At 45.9% G+C, this 18,256-nt stretch overlaps 2 protein-coding genes across 4 annotated transcripts in view; both read left to right on the top strand.

Moving 5' to 3' along the window:
- The first annotated feature begins 3,891 nt into the window (after positions 1–3,891).
- On the top strand, positions 3,892–10,273 carry RPL38 (ribosomal protein L38). Of its 2 annotated transcripts, XM_033961934.1 has the most exons (5): positions 3,892–3,963; positions 4,133–4,160; positions 5,477–5,537; positions 8,012–8,134; positions 10,190–10,273. In XM_033961934.1, exons 2-5 carry the CDS (start codon positions 4,158–4,160, stop codon positions 10,213–10,215), a joined length of 213 nt encoding a protein of 70 aa, XP_033817825.1. In that variant the 5' UTR covers positions 3,892–3,963; positions 4,133–4,157; the 3' UTR covers positions 10,216–10,273. The 2 variants fall into 2 exon arrangements, with proteins under 2 accessions (XP_033817825.1, XP_033817824.1); XM_033961933.1 differs by lacking the exons at positions 3,892–3,963; positions 4,133–4,160 and adding an exon at positions 3,970–4,132.
- A 6,410-nt stretch (positions 10,274–16,683) lies between these two features.
- TTYH2 (tweety family member 2) overlaps positions 16,684–18,256 on the top strand; it is an 85,572-nt gene continuing 83,999 nt past the window's right edge. For both annotated transcript variants that reach the window (XM_033961921.1, XM_033961920.1), the window contains exon 1: positions 16,684–16,860. In XM_033961921.1, coding sequence (XP_033817812.1) covers positions 16,732–16,860 — 129 coding nt within the window. In that variant the 5' untranslated portion in view covers positions 16,684–16,731. The remainder of the gene's footprint in view (positions 16,861–18,256) is intronic.

Below are 18,256 nucleotides of genomic sequence, written 5' to 3'. Positions count from 1 at the left end.
ATCTGCATCTGAGTCTGTAAAGTTACCGTCAGGTTTCTTTAGGTGCCCAATACCGCTTGTGTTTCTCTTCCTGTCGCTAACATATTTGAAGAAGGATTTCTCCCCTTTCTTTACCTGCCTGGCTATGTTTTCTTCCATTCGGCATTTAGCCTCTCTGACTGTCGTTTTAACTTTTCTGGATTTTGGCATATAGGATTCTTTAGCTTCAAATTGCTGTGATTGTTTGTAGGTAACGAATGTTTTTTTTTGTTTTGTTTTACTAGCTCAGAGATCTCCGCGGAGAACCATTGTGGTTTGTTGTTCCTGCTTCGTTTGCTCACGTTTTTTATGTATATGTTGGTTGCTTCCAGCAGTGTAGATTTCAGAGTCGACCATAGGTCCTCTACATTGTCTGTTGTGCTTAGATTTTGCAGCACATTGTAGACGTAGTCCCCCATGCCCTGAAAATTAGTTCCTTTGAAATTTAATATCTTAGTCGACGTATTTGACCTAGTGTTTCCTTTCTTGAGGTGGAACCACACCATGTTGTGATCGCTGGATGCCAAGGTGTCTCCCACCGATACCTCTGTGACACTATCCCCATTGGTGAGCAATAAGTCCAGGGTCGCCTGACCCCTAGTGGGTTCCAGTACCATCTGCTTGAGGCATGCTCCTTGCATGGAGGCTAGTATCCTCTTGCTACTGCTGGTTATAGCGGAAGGTTCGTTCCAGTCCACATCTGGCATATTGAAATCTCCCACTAGCACTGTATCTCCACGCAGTGTGATGGTCTCAATGTCTTCCATTAGTTCATCGTCTGCTTGCTCCTTTTGTCTAGGCCAGGGGTGTCCAATGTCGGTCCTCGAGGGCCGCGATCCAGTCGGGTTTTCAGGATTTCCCCAATGAATATGCATGAGATCTATTAGCATACAATGAAAGCAGTGCATGCAAATAGACCTCATGTATATTCATTGGGGAAATCCTGAAAACCCGACTGGACTGCGGCCCTCGAGGACCGACATTGGACACACCTGGTCTAGGCGGTCTGTATACAACACCAAGATACAGGCATTTGTTATTGTCCCTGGCAAGGTTCACCCAGAGGGACTGTCCCGTATATTTGATGTCTGTGATTTTAGTAACTTTGACGTTTTCTCTAATGTATAGAGCTACCCCTCCTCCTGATTTGCCCTCTCTGTCTCGACGGAATAAGTTATAGCCTGGTATGACCATATCCCATCCGTGGGACTCCGAGAACCAAGTTTCTGATATCGCCACTACATCAAGGTCAGCATTTCTCATTTCCGTTTCCAGTTCTAGTATTTTGTTGCCTAAACTACGGGCATTAGCATACATGGCTGTCCATTCTTTCATTTTGTATGGAGTGTTTTCTGGTTTAGATAGTTTGTCCCCTTCAATCGTGCCTTTGTCGCCCTTTCTGATGTCTCGGTCTCCTTCAATGTCTAAGCGATTTCTCCCCCCTGACGTCCTGTCCATGCGGGTTTTCCCCACTGACCCCAAGATTGAGACTCCGTCTCTTCCTTTGTCCTTCACTCTACTGACTTTATTGCTTACCCCAGATACTGAGTCTTTGTCTTCCACTCTTCCTTCTTCCCTCCCTCTGTCCCCTTTAGTATTCGCGCGATTTCTTACCTCTGAGTTACTCACCCTACTTGTGTGAGTGTGGGTCCCCTCCCCTGGCTCACCTAGTTTAAAGCTTTATGAAGTAAGTGAGCCAAGCGTCGTCCCAGGACGTTCTTCCCTCTTTTGGTCAGGTGTAGGCCATCAGGCCCCTGCAGTCCTTGAAATGCCCCTCCGTGGTACAGGAAGCCGAAGTTCATCTCCCTGCACCAACCCCTTAGCCACTTGTTAGTCCTCTTGATCCGTTCTCTGGCTCTCCCCTTGTCTCTTACCGGTAGGATGGAGGAGAAAACCACTTGCGCTTCCATTAGCTTCAGTTTTTCTCCTAGGGCTCTGAAGTCTTCCTGTATCTGCTCTAGAGAGTTCCTGGCTGTGTCATTCGTCCCAACGTGGATGAGGAGCATTGGGTAGTGGTCTTGGGCTTGATTATTTTGCCTATGCATGTATTCACATCCTGGATCTTGGCTCCTGGTAGACAGCAGACCTCTCTTGCTTGTAGATCAGGTCTGCATACCGGTCCCTCAGTTCCCCGCAGCATAGAGTCCCCAATGACAACTACTCTGCGTTTCTTGAGGGGGTGCTGATTTGTTACTTCATGATTTGGGGTCATCTGCTGGGTTTCGAGTTTGCATTCCAGGATGTCTTCCTGAATGTCCTCCTGAGTTCTGCTGGCGGGACTTTCTTGTAGGAGCTGAAATCTGTTGCTCAGGGTGATTTGCGGAGTTAATGTAAGGTTGTTGTGCTTGCTTGAAGATAATCTAGAGGAGTTGGACCGCCTTCTGTGTTTGCTTGCCGAAGTAACTAGTTGCCAGGTATCCTTGTCTCGAGTCTCTTCTTGTTTGCTTGCCAAAGTAACTAGTTGCCAGGTATCCTTGTCTCGAGTCTCTTCTTGTTTACTTGCTGAGGTGACTAGTTGCCAGGTGTCCTTGTCTCTAGTCTCTTCTTGTACCCCAGCTGATATTTCCAATGCTGCGGGCCTGACTTCTTGCCCTTGCTCAGAGACCTGGGATAGTTCTAGTTCTAGGAGGGCTCCATCGATGAAAGCCTCGCTCTCTCGGATACTTCTTAGCTGCTGCACTTCTTCCCTCAGACTCGTCAGTTCCAGTAGGATGTCTCCGTTGAACTGTTGCTGGTCATCCTCTTCCATCTGCACAGAGACTGAAATCAGGTAGGGTTCAGCTTCGGTCTGTATAGAGATCTCCGCCATCCATCGGGGGGGGGGGGGGAGGATTTTCCTCAGTTTGCACGGAGCCTGTGGCCTTCATCTGGATCTCTTCTGCAGCCGGGGGGTTGATCTTGATTGCAGCCTTGGTGCTTCTTGTCTTCCCTGCCATTCTTGGTCTTTTTATTTTTTTAATACCTGGTTTAGAGTCTGCACTGGGGAGGTGGGGGGTGTAGGAATGAGACTAGTGGGAAGTAGGAGTGGGGCAGGGTGCTTTAGGTGGAGCAGGGCCAGGGGAAAGGGTGGGGCTGGGTCATGTGTCTTCTTTTTTTTAGTTTACGAATAAGGGAGCCTTCCCAATGCGGCTCCAAGCATGAGAAGAGGTTGAGTGGGAGAAACAGGGTGTGACTTGAATGGAACTGGGTGGGCCTGGGGGCAGAGCCATGAGTCCCTACCCATAGGAATTGAAGGGGCTTCAAGGGTGCATTTGGCTTTGTAAGAGGGGCCCTATGTTACTGTGTATGCCCTCCCCCCCTTGGCTTTGTGCACAGAATGTTACATTCATGGCTTCATTCAAAAGTCCAAGAATTACAATAAAACATATTATGTGACTACAATATTATAATTAAGTAATTTTAATCCTTAAAATACAATTCCCTCCCCCCACCCACCCACCCTGGATGTGTAAGGAAATCTAAGAAAAGGAGAAATACATGACCATTACTGTGAGGTACTTAATTATAATATTGTAGTCACATAATATGTTTTATTGTATTAATAATTGGGAGGAGGGTGGGAGAAAATGATTGCTTTATGTATTACTTGTGTAGTTAATAGTGCGTTAATGCAGTATTTTATGTTCAATTATTTGTATTGCACTGTCAAAGTTTGAAAATCAATAAAGATTTTTTTAAAAGTCCAATAATTTACTGTCAAGTCAAGCCCGACCAGTTTACATGTTGGAATGGTTTTCCTGTTTTGGAGAGCGGGATTTCTGGCTGATGCCGTGGGAAGTGGAGACTTTGCACCGGCAGAAGTCAAAACGTACATCTGAAGCACAGTTGCGCCCCTTGACAGCTTTTGTCCCTCGGCAGCCGCCGTAGTTGTCCGTGGGCCGCCGCTTTAAGTCCCCGGATGCGGAAGTGCCGAGTCTTTCTTCTTCCCAGTCGCTAGCGAGTGGAGTAAGTAGGTGGCGACCGTCGCGGGGAATCCAGCTCCATCCTGGGCCGACACGGACTGGGCCGAGCCGGGACCCGTTGGGATCCGAGGCCGAGGCCTTCCCGCGACGGCCTGGGGCGAAATGACGGGCCAGACACTGACGCCATGTTTTCTTTCTCTTCTCTCTCGCAGGTCTCCGGCTCCAGCATTTGTCGCTATGGTGAGCGGCCCCGGGGTGGGGGTTAGAGGAGGAGGAGGAGGAGGCCGGGCCTGGTAGACGGCAGCACTTTGGTTTTAATCTGTTAAGGGAATGGGCCGCCCCCCCCCATCCGTGTTAGTGGGGGGAGGAATGGGGGCCCCCCCACACCTGTGTTAGAGCGGGGAGGATTAGGGCCTCCCACTTTCTGTGTTAGTGGGGGGAGGAAAAGGGGGCCCCCCACTTTCCATGTTAGTGGAGGGAGGATTAGGGCCTCCCACTTTCTGTGTTAGTGGGGGAGAAATAAGGGCCCCCCCACTTCTGTGATAGTGGGGGAGAAATAGGGGCCCCCCAGTTCCCGTGTTAGTGGAGGCTGGGGTGAGGAATGGGCTCCCCACTTTCTGTGTTAGTGGGGGAAGGAATAGGCCCCCTCCCCCACTTCCCGTTGTTAGTGGGGGGAGAAATAGGGCTCCCCCCCATTTCTTTGTTAGTGGGGGGAGGATTAGGGCCCCCCACTTTCTGTGTTAGTGGGGGGAGGAAAAGGGGGCCCCCCACTTTCCATGTTAGTGGAGGGAGGAATAGGGGCCCCACTTCCATGTTAGTGGGGGAGAAATAGGAGCCCCCACTTCCCGTGTTAGTGGAGGCTGGGGTGAGGAATGGGCCCCCCCCCCCACTTTCTGTGTTAGTGGGGGGAGGAATGGGCCCCCCCTCCCCCCACTTCCCGTTGTTAGTGGGGGAGGAATAGGGCCCACCCCCACTTCCTATGTTAGTGGGGGCTGGGGTGGGGGGAGGAATACTCCCCTCCCCTGTATTAATACCAGCTATTGAAGGGAAGGGAATTTGGTCTCCTTTGCTGATGCTGGGATTCGGCTGTCTTTCACTAGGAAGTCGCTGGACCAAATGGACTCGGGCTCAGACCCAGGTTCAAATCCCACTACTACCCTTGGGCAAGTCACAAAATTCTCCATTGCTTCAAAATCAACTTGGGTTGTAGGAAAATGCCTACTGTACCTCACTGTAATGCCTTCAGCTCCTGCTTGTTTTTATTTATTTCTATTCAATTTTTTATACTGTTTTCCCAGGGGAGCTCAGAACAGTTTATATGAATTTATTCTGGTACTCAAGCATTTTTCCCTGTCTGTCCTGGTGGGCTCACAATCTATCTAATGTATGTGGGGGGGGGGGGGATTAAGTGACTTGCCCAGGGTCACAAGGAGCACTGGGGGTTTGAGCCCACAACCTGAGGGTTCTGAGGCTGTGTAGCTTTAACCCCAGTAGTAGATGAATTAAAAATCCACTTTATGCTGCTTCATCTTCCTCTTTTTTTTTTTTTTTTTTAGCCTCGCAAAATTGAAGAGATTAAAGACTTCCTGTTGACAGCCAGGAGAAAAGATGCAAAATGTAAGTTTGATCCTGTTGGTCCCAAATGCCGTTGGTGATGGTGAAGCCGGCTACAATTCTTCATGTAGAGGGCCACTTTGTTTTGTCTCTTGAGAAATTGTTTTAATATCTTGTGGAAGGCTATAGTTCAGAATAGGATGTTCTTGGCATCTCCCTGTTTATGGAATATGACACACAGAGAGTGGAGCAGAATGAGTTACTAGAAATACTGAAATAGGCCAGATTGAAATTAGCAGATGAAAGTGCTAAGACCAAAGCTACAGAATTTTAGTCTAACAGTTATGATAGGCATATATGGTGTGTGTGTGGTTTTTTGTTCCGTTTTAAATATGGGTGAAGAGAATTTGATTGTATCTCACTTTAAGCTTATTTGGATGAGGAGTGATCAGGTAACTGTTGAGAGATTTAGAAAACTAATGAAAGACCTGGGTGTTCGCTCATTAGTCAGCATATATGGGAGAGCTAATGGGTGTTGGATCCAGGTCGTGGTAAGTGGATGCTAGCATGGGGTTTAAGGAAATGTGGTGACTGTGTATTAGTTAAAGTTTCTTTATTTTTGATATACCATTTATCATACAGGTATCTAAATGGTTAACAATAAAATAGAGTATAAAAATTTTTAAAATAAGATAAACATGGCTAAACAAAAAAAGGGAAGCACGCATTGAGGTACATGATATGGAGAGGAAAATTATTAAATACATCAAATTGAAAAATAAAGGGAGGGAAAAAGAAGAGTTCTCTTATTGAGGGGATGATGAGGATCGAAGAGTCCTACAAGATTTGTCCATCTGCAGGTGTGATGTGTTTGTGTTGTAGCACAGGTTCCAACATGTATAATACGCATCAAACAAAAAGAACAAATGACCTAATGAATTAAATAAAATCTCAATACATCCCCCAAATCAAATCAATACATATAAATGTATTCTTTGTGAATAGACGGCAGATAGAAAACTTCAGACAGAGTTCTAGGTTATATATGTGTTCTTTAATAGAAAAATAAACCACATCCAGCTGTTATTTCTGTACTTAATAGTAGAGCTGCTTGATAACATATCTAGTGCCAGAGGAGCTGCAAAATCTTTACAAGGGGTTGATCTGGGACGTAAATGTAAAATGCTTTTACGTCTTAAACAGTGTAGTGGACGCTTCAAAGAACTGTGGCCCGGCTGCACAAAACTCGTCATTAAAATCCTGTGAGTTGCTGGGGGGCCGATAAACTGATTTGAAAACGGCGATTGATGTTCAAACAGCCTCATGCAAATGAGTTTCACGGAGGTCTGCCGTAATTCCATCCAATCAATCGTTGGAAAATTGACTTTGACACATGCGCAGAGCCAGCAGAGGAAACCATGAAGCAGCCTCCTGCTTCTCAGCTTTGCAGAGCAAGAAGGCTCTCTTTTTTTTTTCTTTAAGTACAGATGTGCGTGTGTAACACGCACAATATCTGTCGCCATTAAAAAAAATAAAGTTGTGTTCTGCCCCTTCCCAAAGACAGCCTCCCCCCTCAAAAAAAAGATAGGCGCCCACTTCCTCCTGCCTTGGAAACCCTGGTAAGCATCCCTCCTGCTGACATTCTTCCTGGAGGGGGTCTGTGTGGCTGTATCAGGAGGATAGTGGGCATCTCTCCTGTCAATCTACATGGGGGGGGGCTCAGGGGGTCCATGGCTGAGGTAAGAGGGGTGCACAGAAAACGTGTGCAGACCTGTTGGTATTTTCAGGATGTTAAGTTGGCACTAGATTTTGTGCATCCCTAAGTGATAGAGCAGGGCTGCCCAAGTCCGGTCCTCGAGATCTAATTTTCAGGATATCCACAATGAATATGCATATGAGAGATTTGCATACCAAGAAGGCAGTGCAGTCGGATCTTTCTCATGCATATTCATTGTGGATAGCTTGAAAACCTGGCCTGCCAGTAGATCTCGAGGACCGGACTTGGGCAGCCCTATGATAGAGCATCAGACGGAGTGCTCGTTTTAATACTAATGAGCTCATTCACATAGCAGAGTTGGAGACTTCAACGAACGCACTGAAAAGCCCGCGGTGAGCCATTGTGTGCATCAGTCAGTAAATTACTTCAACTCTAAACCAATTCATTGACAATCGTTAAATACACAGCGAGTTTAGTGCATCTGTGCCTTAAGGGTCCTGCCTCGGCTGGAGTGATTATAGTAGAAAGTCTAACTTGTACAAAGAAAGCTGATCTGGAAATACCCAGAGTCTTAACTCAGGCAATGTGCTGCATTCCTTGATGTAATTGAGTGCTACATACCATGTGCTGCTTCGGTACACCATAGCTCTTGGGCCTGTTCTGTAGTGTTTTGACCCACAAGTGTCTTGGTGTTAGCTCAGCCTGCTCATGAATTGGAAAATGTAGTAACACTATAACCGTTGACGTGGCTGGTAGGCGGTGTTCTTGATCCATTGCTGTGTGTCTTAAGGTGGGCTAAACAGTCTCTCTAATTTTGCAGCTGTTAAAATAAAGAAAAACAAGGACAATGTGAAATTTAAGGTGCGTTGCAGTAAATACCTATACACCCTGGTTATCACAGACAAGGAGAAGGCTGAGAAACTGAAACAGTCCCTACCTCCGGGTGAGTACCAGACATGCTTGTGTTTGGTCAGGTGAGCAAACCTTGGTATATGCCTTTTGAATAGGAAGTGGTTCTTAATGTTTGTGTCTATTCTAACACTTACGGAAGAAAGAATATTGAATAGTAATACCATAAGGGGGGGAGAGGTTGCCAGAAACATTTCCCAGGCATACTCCTGGTCAAAGGGTGGCTGAACTGGGTTTGGACTGTTCAAATGACACACATAGAGGTGAAATCCTTTTTTTTTTTAAATTTATCTTTGGAAAAGAAAGTGATATAATTGCCGGTAAACAACAAAAATTTTCCTTGATTTACTCATGAAACAAAAGATATCCACAAAAATGTATTCTAACTGCGGAATAAATTAGGACACCCCCACATAATCTTCCTACTTACACCTGTGTGTGATTTCAGCCACTTTATCACATCAGGTTCTCATGATTAGAACATCGTTACTCAGCATTTTGAAGGATGTTTGCCCTACTTAAACCTCAGACATTTAGTTTGGTGTGCTCATAACTTATGCGGTAAGAGTAAACACCATGATGAGATCAAAAGAGCTGTCTGAGTCCTTCAGAAAGAAGATTGTAGCGGCTTATAAGTCTGCTAAGGGATTTAAAAGATCTCAAAATAATTTGACATTAGCCATTCCACAGTCCGGAAAATAGTTTACATGTGGAGGACTATCCAAACAACTGCCAACATGCCCAGATTTGGCCGTCTGACCTCCAGAGCAGACTGCAAGATGATAAAAGAAGTCTCCAAAACCCCTAAAATGTCATCGAGGGACCTACAGCATGCTCTTGCTACTGTTGATGTGAAAGTGCATGCCTCTACAATCAGAAAGAGACTGCACAAATTTAACTTGCATGGGAGGTGTGCAAGGAGGAAACCTTTTCTCTCTAACATCAAGGCCAGACTGAAGTTTGCCAGAGAGAATGTAGACAAACACCAGGACTTCTGGAAGACTGTTCTATGAACAGATGAGTCTAAAATTGAATTATTTGGACATCAGAAAAGAGGACATGTTTGGCGTACACCAAAGACAGCATTCCAGGAAAAGAACCTCATACCAACTGTGAAGCATGGAGGTGGAAGTGTCATGGTTTGGGGGTGCTTTGCTGCAGCAGGACCTGACCACCTCACCATCATAGAATCCACCATGAATTCTACAGTGTATCAGAGGGTGCTTGAGGAACATGCGAGACCATCTGTAAGAAAATTAAAGCTGAAGCGGAACTAGACCCTGCAACATGACAATGACCCAAAACATACCAGTAAATCCACCAAGGATTGGCTGAAAATTAAGACATGGAGAGTCCTGGAGTGGCTGAGCCAAAGCCCTGATCTTTATCCCATTGAGATGCTGTGGAGTGATTTGAAACAGGCTGTACATACAAGAAACCTCTCAAACATTTCACAGCTGACAGAATTCTGCATTGGGCCAAACTTTCCTCTGACCGATGTCAGAGACTGGTAGATGGCTACAAGAAGTGTCTCACTGCAGTTATTTCAGCCAAAGGGGGTAACACTAGCTATTAGAATGAAGGGTGTCCTAATTCATTCCTCGGTTAGAATACACATTTTTGTGGATATCTTTTTGTTTCATGAGTAATTCAAGGAAAATTTTTGTTGTTTACCTGTAATTACATCACTTTCTTTGACATCAATATGTGAACATTTCTTAAGAAAGAACTGAATATTTCATGGGGTGTCCTAATTTTTTCATGACTGTAAAGGCATCAACTATCGCACTTCATCTTACAAAACAGATGACACTTTAAGAATTATTTCAATTTACACAAAGGAGAGGTGTGCAGGGGTCTTGAATTCAGATGACATGATGATGAATGGTTTAGTGTGTCCTTTTGGACTTGGGTTTGCAGTTTTAAGAATACGCTGTAGCTTGTTGCGTTGATTAGGTGGTCATTGGATGCTGCTGCAGTAATGTCTGAAGAGCAAGAGGCAAGAACAGGAGAAAGCACAGGATTTTGATGACGTTATGGAAAGCTTAGATTCTGCACCTTGTTCTCATATATTTTCTTATTTCTTTAGGTTTGGCTGTCAAGGAGCTGAAGTAAACTCAAGTGTGTGCAGGATTCACAGTTGTATTATAATAAAAAGATGAAACAAATTGAATGCAGGGTCTCTTGTCTACCTAAAAAAACCAACAACTCGGTATTGTGTGATATTCAAATTTCAGGATTTATTTAAAATTTGATAAACGCTTTTATAGTAAATTCAAAGCGACGTTCGTGACTAAAATAAGCAAATAGAGACGTACAATAGATGCGAACATTGGACATCACAAACTAGAAAGAGGGGTAAAAGGGTGGAGCTACAATTTCGTATAAAAAAAGGACAAGGGAAAAAGCATTGAAGGAAGGGTCACAGCGTTGTAGTTATAAAGGAGCAGAATATATCCGTTGTTCTGGGCTAAACTAATTCCCGAAAGCATCAGTGCAGAGGAAACTGTCTCCTGGGAGTTTTGAACATAGTAACATATCCCCCCCCCCTTTTACAAAGCCCAATAGCGTGGGCCACTATGGTAACTGCCCCGAAGCCCATATAGAGTCAAAGAACCTTGGGGCTTTTGCCACGTAACTTTGTTAAGGTGGGGATAGAGTTTGAAGGGTTGCTTTTTTTTCCTGTTCAAAGCACCCCTAAAATGGAATTCTTATGGGTACAAATGGTGTGTCCCGAAATTAACAAGAGTTAAAGGACCATTATATAATGTGGGCTGAAATGATTCAGTTTAGCTTGGGTATGACACAGAATAAGTACCATGACTAATTCTTCTTTGATCCTGTTCAATGAAGTCTGATTTTATGTTTTATATAGTATCGGTTTCATTGTCGTCTTGCCCACAATCCATTAAGTATTTCATTATTTAAGGATATCCTTACATCATGTGCAATGATTTTTGTGGGAGTGGTGAAGATTGCAGTTAATCTGCCTTAATGAGGGAACTAATCAGGACATAAAGAAGTGCAGGCAGATTAAGGCTGGGGAACATTTCCAGATATAAACCTTGGTGCACAAAGTATGTTTTGTGAAATGGGTATAAGAAGCCTTTAATATAGTAACACAGTAAATGACGGCAGATAAAGACCTGAATGGGCCATCCAGTCTGCTCTGTACTCACAATTTCATGATTAAACTAAACTTGTCTTTTTTTCTTTGTTATTCCTGGGCCATAGACCTTTGAAGTCTTCCTGGTACTGACCTTAGTTTCCAACTACTGGAGTTGCCATTGAAGCTCACTCCAGCCTATCCAAACAATCTCCTTAGCCCATTTATATTCTAATTAGTGAGCCTCTGTGTTCATGCCACGCTTTATTCATTAGGGAAATCCTGAAAACTCGACTGGATTGAGACCCTCAAGGGTCACAATCCAGTTGGGTTTTCAGGATTTCCCTAATGAATATGCATGAGATCTATTTGTATACAGTGAAAGCAGTGCAAGCAAATAGATCTCGTGCATATTCACTGGGGAAATCCTGACACCCCAGCATCCTGAGGTTGTGGGTTCAAACTCCACGTTGCTTCTGTGATCCTGGGTAAGTCGCATAATCCTCCACTGCCCCAGGTACATTAGATAGATTATGAGCCCACTGGGACAGACGGGGGAAAAATGCTTGAGTACCTGAATAAATTCATGTAAAACCATTCTGAGCTCCCCTGGGAGAACAGTATAGAAAACTGAATAAAATAAAAGGATCCTTGTCAGTTCAGTCATCTAACCTCTTTACCATTTCTAGTATGTCTCTATTACCTGCTTTCCTATTAATTAATCATGTTCAGAGTAGTTTGATTGTAAACTGCTTTATTTATATTCCAGTAAAGATGGTGATATAGCCATAAATTCCTGCTTTACAGTCCTTGAAAGCAAAGGTATTAAAATAAGCCGAAGGTTGTAAATGTCTTGTGTGGGCCACTAGATGGCAGCAGTCACATGATCAAATCCAATTGAAACAGCTCTGTAGAACTTAATAATGCTTTAATGGTGTGTTCACTGCAGCATCTTTTCATGGTAACTACGTTTGGGAAATACCACTGGATTATTACAAATTATTTATATAAAAATCTATGAATCCCCCAAGTAGAAATAAACTAATGAAATCCAGAGCAGGGGCTTACTGATGAAATGATAAGGAGAGTTATTAAATTGAACTTTTAAGAACATGGTGATGGCTGGTTCCTTTCAAAATCCATCATACCACGGGTTTATTCTGCCAGGAGACCTCTGTAAATTTGCATATGCAGGTGGAGGCTGGCCTTGAATTACTAGCAGTACTTATGAATGAACTACAGTGATCCCCCACGAATTGCAGACCCACTAATTCGCGGTATTCTCCGACCGCCTCTTCCTGTACTAAGTTCAGGCTACAGCAATTAGGAGCTGGGTGTCAGAGCAGCTTCTGATTGGTGTAGCCTGACTTTACTAACAGGAAGAGGCGGTCAGAGTATACCGCGAGTGATTTTGCACCCGCCGGCGCCCCAACTGCCCTCTCCTGCCTTTTAACTGTATTCACGGTTTTTCAAAATTTGTGGAGGTTCCTGGATTGGAACCCCTGCGAATTTCAGGGGAATACTTCAGTCTGGTGAGCTGGGGCTACATAGAGTTCATTGAGAAGACTTCCCCCTGTTATGGTTTGCAGCTGGTGGCATGGTGGTTTCTGCGTTATTCTCCACACAACTGCACTGACTACATGTTCTCTTGGGGGGGGGGGAAGCTCTGCAATTATGGGTGTAGTTATTTTAAAACTAAAATCAAGCTTTAACTCCTTCACAGGAGTTAGTAAATTACAAAAATTCTGTCACTTGTGCTGCTAATCTTACAGAATGTGTGCAGGAACTGGTTAAGTTGCTGCTACTTCTTGTTCCCCTTTGGGGAGGGGGGAGCCTATTAACGGTGGACTGTTGAATTAATTCATTCATTCATTTTCCATTCCGTTATCCCCAAACAGCGCAGAACGGGTTACAGGTTAAACATACATAATTTGAGTTCAAGATTGCAATGCAAGTTTTCATCCTAGTTGGCACATATTAGGTGTAGTTATCCTTACGTGACACAGGCTGGTTCAGTTACCAAATATACAATTATTTGTAGTCCATGGATTAAGGGCAGGGGGTCAGAGGAAGAGGTCAGTTTTTATTGCTTTTCTGAAGTTGAGGAGACCTTCAAGAGATCTGATCTGTGATGGCAGTCGATTCCAGCGGCTCGGTATGAAGTGGGAGTAGGACCGTTGTTTGGCGGTTTATAGTTGAAGAGCATGACCAGGGAGCGTTTTGAGGTGTATTTCATCCTGGGAACGGAGGGACCGGTTTGGCACATATGGAGGAAGTTTAGCCATCACATAGCCCGGTGCAATGTCCTGCAAGAATTTGAAAGCTAGCATTAGGCCCTCGAAGATGCAACGTTTGGCTACAGGCAGCCAGTGAGCAGATGCTAGAGCCTGGGAGATGGGGTCACGGGCACAGAGGTTTTTTAGAATCCTGATTGCCGTGTTTTTGAACACACTGGAGCCATTGTGCATTCTTTACCATGAGACCATTGAATAGCGCATTGCAGTAATCCATGCGGGAGAGTACTAGGACAAAGTAGTTGGGCAATGTTAGATTCTCAAAAGTAGTTTCTTATTTTTTGGAGTTGTCGCAGGTAGTAAAATGAGGAAGATACCACCTGAGAGATATGGTCGGAGAGCGACAGGTTGAAGTCAAGGAGTATTGCTAGGCTGTGTGTTTTGTCTTTTGCAGTTAGAGTAGTTGAGTTCCAGCACATTTTGGGACAGGCACAGTTGCAGCATTCTTTGTGTATCCAAAGGAGTTCCGTCTTGGAGGCATTTAGTTGAAGTTTATTGACAGACATCCAGTTTATGATTTCCAAAAGGCAGTTTAGGTGTTTCTCAATCTGGGCATCTCGGGCTTCTAGCGGTCGGTACAGTTGGATGTCATCCGTGAAGGAGTGAATCTGTGTTTGATATTTGCGGGCTATGTCTAGAGCATAGACATAGAGATTGAATAATAGGGGGGATAGTAGAGCCCCCCCCGTGCAACACCATATTTGATCAGCTTCGGTTTTGATAGCATGTCATTGAGCAGAACACTTTGAGATCTGTTTTCCAGGAACGAGGAGAACCATTGCAGCGCAATGTCTCGGATTCCAATTTCAGAGAGCTGTTCAATGAGGTGAGAATGGTCAATAGTGTCGAACACTGTGTTGAGATCCAGAAGCACCAAAAGGACATCATTACCCTTGTCCATGAGTTTCCAGCAGTCATTGATAGGACAGTTTCAGTACTGTGGAATTTCCTGAATCGTGATTGGAAGGCGGATAGGGCTTCTTGTTCATCGAGGAAGGAGAGTAATTGGCTTAACACTGTTTTCTCCAGGATCTTAGAGACGAAAGGTAGGTTGGAGACAGGTCTAAAGTTGACGGGCACATTAGGGTCGAGTGATGGTTTTTTCAAGATTGGTCTGATAACCACCGACTTCCAGTTTGAGGGTGCTATGTCTGTTTATAGTGAGGTGTTGATGAGAAGAAGGATAGAGTCTACAAAGGCATCTTTCACCGCCATTAGGAGATGTGGCAGATAGGAGTCCTGGTTGGAGCCTGAAGGGCGAATTGTGTCTAGTATTTCAATGGTGTTTTATATAGAATAATATAGAGAAGGACTTTGATGCTCTGTGGCACAATGAATGAGCATGGGACTGCCTACCTAATAACAGTGGTTGATGGCAGAAAAAGACCCGCAAACGTCTGCCCAGCAAAATATATGTTGGGGTGGAAACTTAAAGGACTGCATTCTTGCTGTCCTGTTGCACCTTCCTGTACTGTGTAGAGGCCACTGGTTGCCTTTTCTCCTGGGGTCTATTCCCATAATGAGTATACAGGGTCTTCTTAAATAAGACCCTTCTAGAGAGTCAATACCAATGTCTTCTCTATCCTTATCAACAGATGCCTTTCTATAGGTTGGTAACTGGTTGAAATACATGAACAAAGCTTGATATAGGGGAAGAGAGCAGGAACTTGGGGCCCAAGCAGATGGGGCAGAGAGCAGGGCGGCAGAAGACAGGGCAGTCGGAAAGGACCTGAGCAACAGGTCCTCAGCAGTTGCTTATATTTGGATTGGTCAGCCCAGTCAGTGTCCCTCATTTTTTGGGGGTGAATCTCTGCCTGCCTACATTTGAACACCGTTTCCACTCATTTGCATGCGCAAATCGGAGGATGATTGGGATAGAGGTTAGTGAATTGGGTTGCAAAGGGGTTGCTAAGTAGTCGGAATTTGATCGGTGGGCTTAGTGAATCTAGCCCTATCTAATGTACCTATGGAATTTTCATGGTAAGATGACAAAATACCAATGAAGTGTAGTTACACAAGTAACTTCAAATTAGCATCAATTACTCTAATTATCATTGCCATTTAGCTGCTAATTTGTCAATTAGCTTATGCTGTACACATAGGTATTCTGTAACCTGCACAAGTGATTTTGCTCAGTAAGAACTAGTTCTATAAAAGGTGCCCCCCCCCCAAAAAAAAAAAAACAGTTGAAAAAATAGCACTTACTGCTATTCTATAAATGTTCAAAGTTAGATGCCGTTTACAAAATAGTGCGTGGCACTGGAAACTGCACCTAATTTTAGGCACATTACACCAACTGGCACATGGTGTAAACTAGTGCAGTGGCATAGTAAGAGGGAGTGGGGGGGAGACCTACCGCAAGGTGCCGGCACTCCTCCTGCTCTCTGGCCCCCCTTCCCACTCCTCACCCTGCCACGCTTGTGCCCCTTCCCTTCCCCCATGCCTTTTAAACTGTGGCGCGAGGAACCACAAATAGGCTGCTCGTGCCACTTTTGCGCTCTCACTTCTGGGACCCGCGCCTAGGACGTGGCATCGGAGAGAGCGCTGAAGCCGACGCGGGCTGTAAGTTTGTGGCTGTTCACACCAAAGATAAAAAGGTACGGGGAGGGGGTGGGCACGCGTGACTGGGGGCGGCCTTGCTATACCACTGAACCAGTGTATGGCAAACTGCGTGCCACAGTTCCGGGTGGGCCGTGAAATGCCGGCTGCCAAGTTGGGGTAGTATCCATCGAGGACTATTTTCCACTTTTTTGGTTTCATATTTTTCAGATGGCATGAGAAAAGTGGGAAAGCGCTGGACCATCCATGGAAACCGTCCATGGAAACCCCCATCTTTGAGAACTTTTCACAGAGTGAGTCCCTGAGCTCAGGAGGGGGGGTGGAGGAGGCGTGGCCTAATGGTAGAGCTGCTGACTCAGCACCCTGAGGTGATGGGCTCGAATCCCTTCCCAATGCCACTCCTGCCTCAGGTCAGGATTTCCCACATGAATATGCATGAAAATCTATTTGCATACAATGGAAGCAGCGCATGCAAATAAATCTCATATCTAAAGTCCAAGTGATCTGACACGATGCCCAGCTCGGTGGACCTTGACGGTGGGGGAGGCGTGGTCACTGATAGACCCCGCCCCCAGTGGGAGGCATCCCCACGCGGCTCCGCCCCCCGGCTCTCCCCAGCTCCCGTGGCTCCTACTACCGCTGCAGTGGGATCGCTGCCCGGGGCGGCGAGCCATGGCCCCGGCCAGGGTGGATTATGTCGCTCCCTGGTGGATTTACTGGTTGCACTCTCTGCCCCATCTGGACTTCGCCCTCCGGCCCGTGGACAGCACCTTCCAGCCCGGCCGGACGAGCTACCAGCAGGTCAGTGGTCCGGGACTGGCGAGGGCGCAGGGTTGGCTCGGCGGAAACTCCCGTGGCCTTTGTGCAAAGGCCCGATTGGCGAGGAAATCGGTAGCCCGCTGGGGTGGGCAAAGGAGGGTCTCCGGGTGCCTAAGCTGCATAATGGGCGAGGTCCAGGGTCTCGGATCTACCCTCGCCCCCACCCCAGAAGAAAGCAAAGTTCCCACGCTTAGTCCCGGGGGCTTTGGGATCAAACTCAAAAAGGAGATCCAAGGGCTGTAATTATGCCACGCGAGATTTAGCACACCAGCTTTTAAAAAAAGGACTCTGGGGCCATCCGGAAAACCACCGGCTGCTGAAACTGATCTTGATTTAGCTGAGACTGTATTGGAAGCCGGGTGGCTAAGGCTGATGGCGGGGGGGGGGGGGAGAGGGGGCAGCTGGGGGAAGGGGGGAAGCTAGGGGGGAGAGGGGGAAGCTAGGGGGGAAGGGGGGCAGCTAGGGGGGAGAGGGGGGGCAGCTGGGGGGAGAGGGGGGCAGCTGGGGGGAAGGGGGCAGCTAGGGGGGAGAGGGGGGGCAGCTGGGGGGAAGGGGGGCAGCGGGGGGGGGGAGAGGGGGGCAGCTATGTAAAAACCGGATTCTCTGCATCCCATTCTAATTCTGTGGACCTGACTCAGTTCTTTTACTTTGTTTTTAATGATGGATTTATCGACTCCCCCTTCCCCGCTTTCCCCTCAAGTCCAAGTTTGGATTTGTAAATTGTCTTTTAATGTTCACTCTTCCCCCACTTATAATTATTATATATATTTTTTTTAACCTTTAATTTTTTTAGCATCGTAAACCAGCTATATGCACGTCGATGGTCGGTATATTAAAATTAATAAAACTTGAAACTTGATTTGGCTACTCCAAGACGTAGCCAAGCTGGGGGTGCAACATTTGCCCTTAAACCTAAAATATGGAGGATCAGGATAACCTCTCTGGATCTGCTTTTGTTTCAACTTAAGGATGGAGCTGGATCCAGAGAGTCCCACTGCAGCCCCTTATGACAGAGGTATAAAAACTCAGATTGTGAGTCTACTAGGAACAGAGAGAGAGCCTGCCTGTAATATAGAAAGGCAGTAAGTATTTCAAGAATCTCGGAGAAATACGTGGCGTAAATGCACATGAGTCAAGTCTCTTTCGTTTGAAAGGAAACTCTGGAACGAGAGGGCATAGGATGAAGTTAAGAGGTGATAGGCAGGGCAGAATTAACCAATAGGCCAAGTAGGCACATGCCTAGGGCCCGAAATGGTCAGGGGGGCCCGATGAAGGAGAGCATCAACATTGTTTTTTTCCAAACGGCGATGGGCCCCTCCAGCATCGATCAGCAACGCGGGCCCCCCCCCCCCTGATCGGCAACGCGCCCCCCCCCCCA

This window comes from Geotrypetes seraphini, chromosome 10, assembly GCF_902459505.1.
Source record: "Geotrypetes seraphini chromosome 10, aGeoSer1.1, whole genome shotgun sequence".
In the NCBI taxonomy this organism is placed as follows: Eukaryota; Metazoa; Chordata; class Amphibia; order Gymnophiona; family Dermophiidae; genus Geotrypetes; species Geotrypetes seraphini.
The sequence above is the reverse complement of the archived record's forward strand: the minus strand, read 5'-3'. Positions and strand labels throughout refer to the sequence as shown.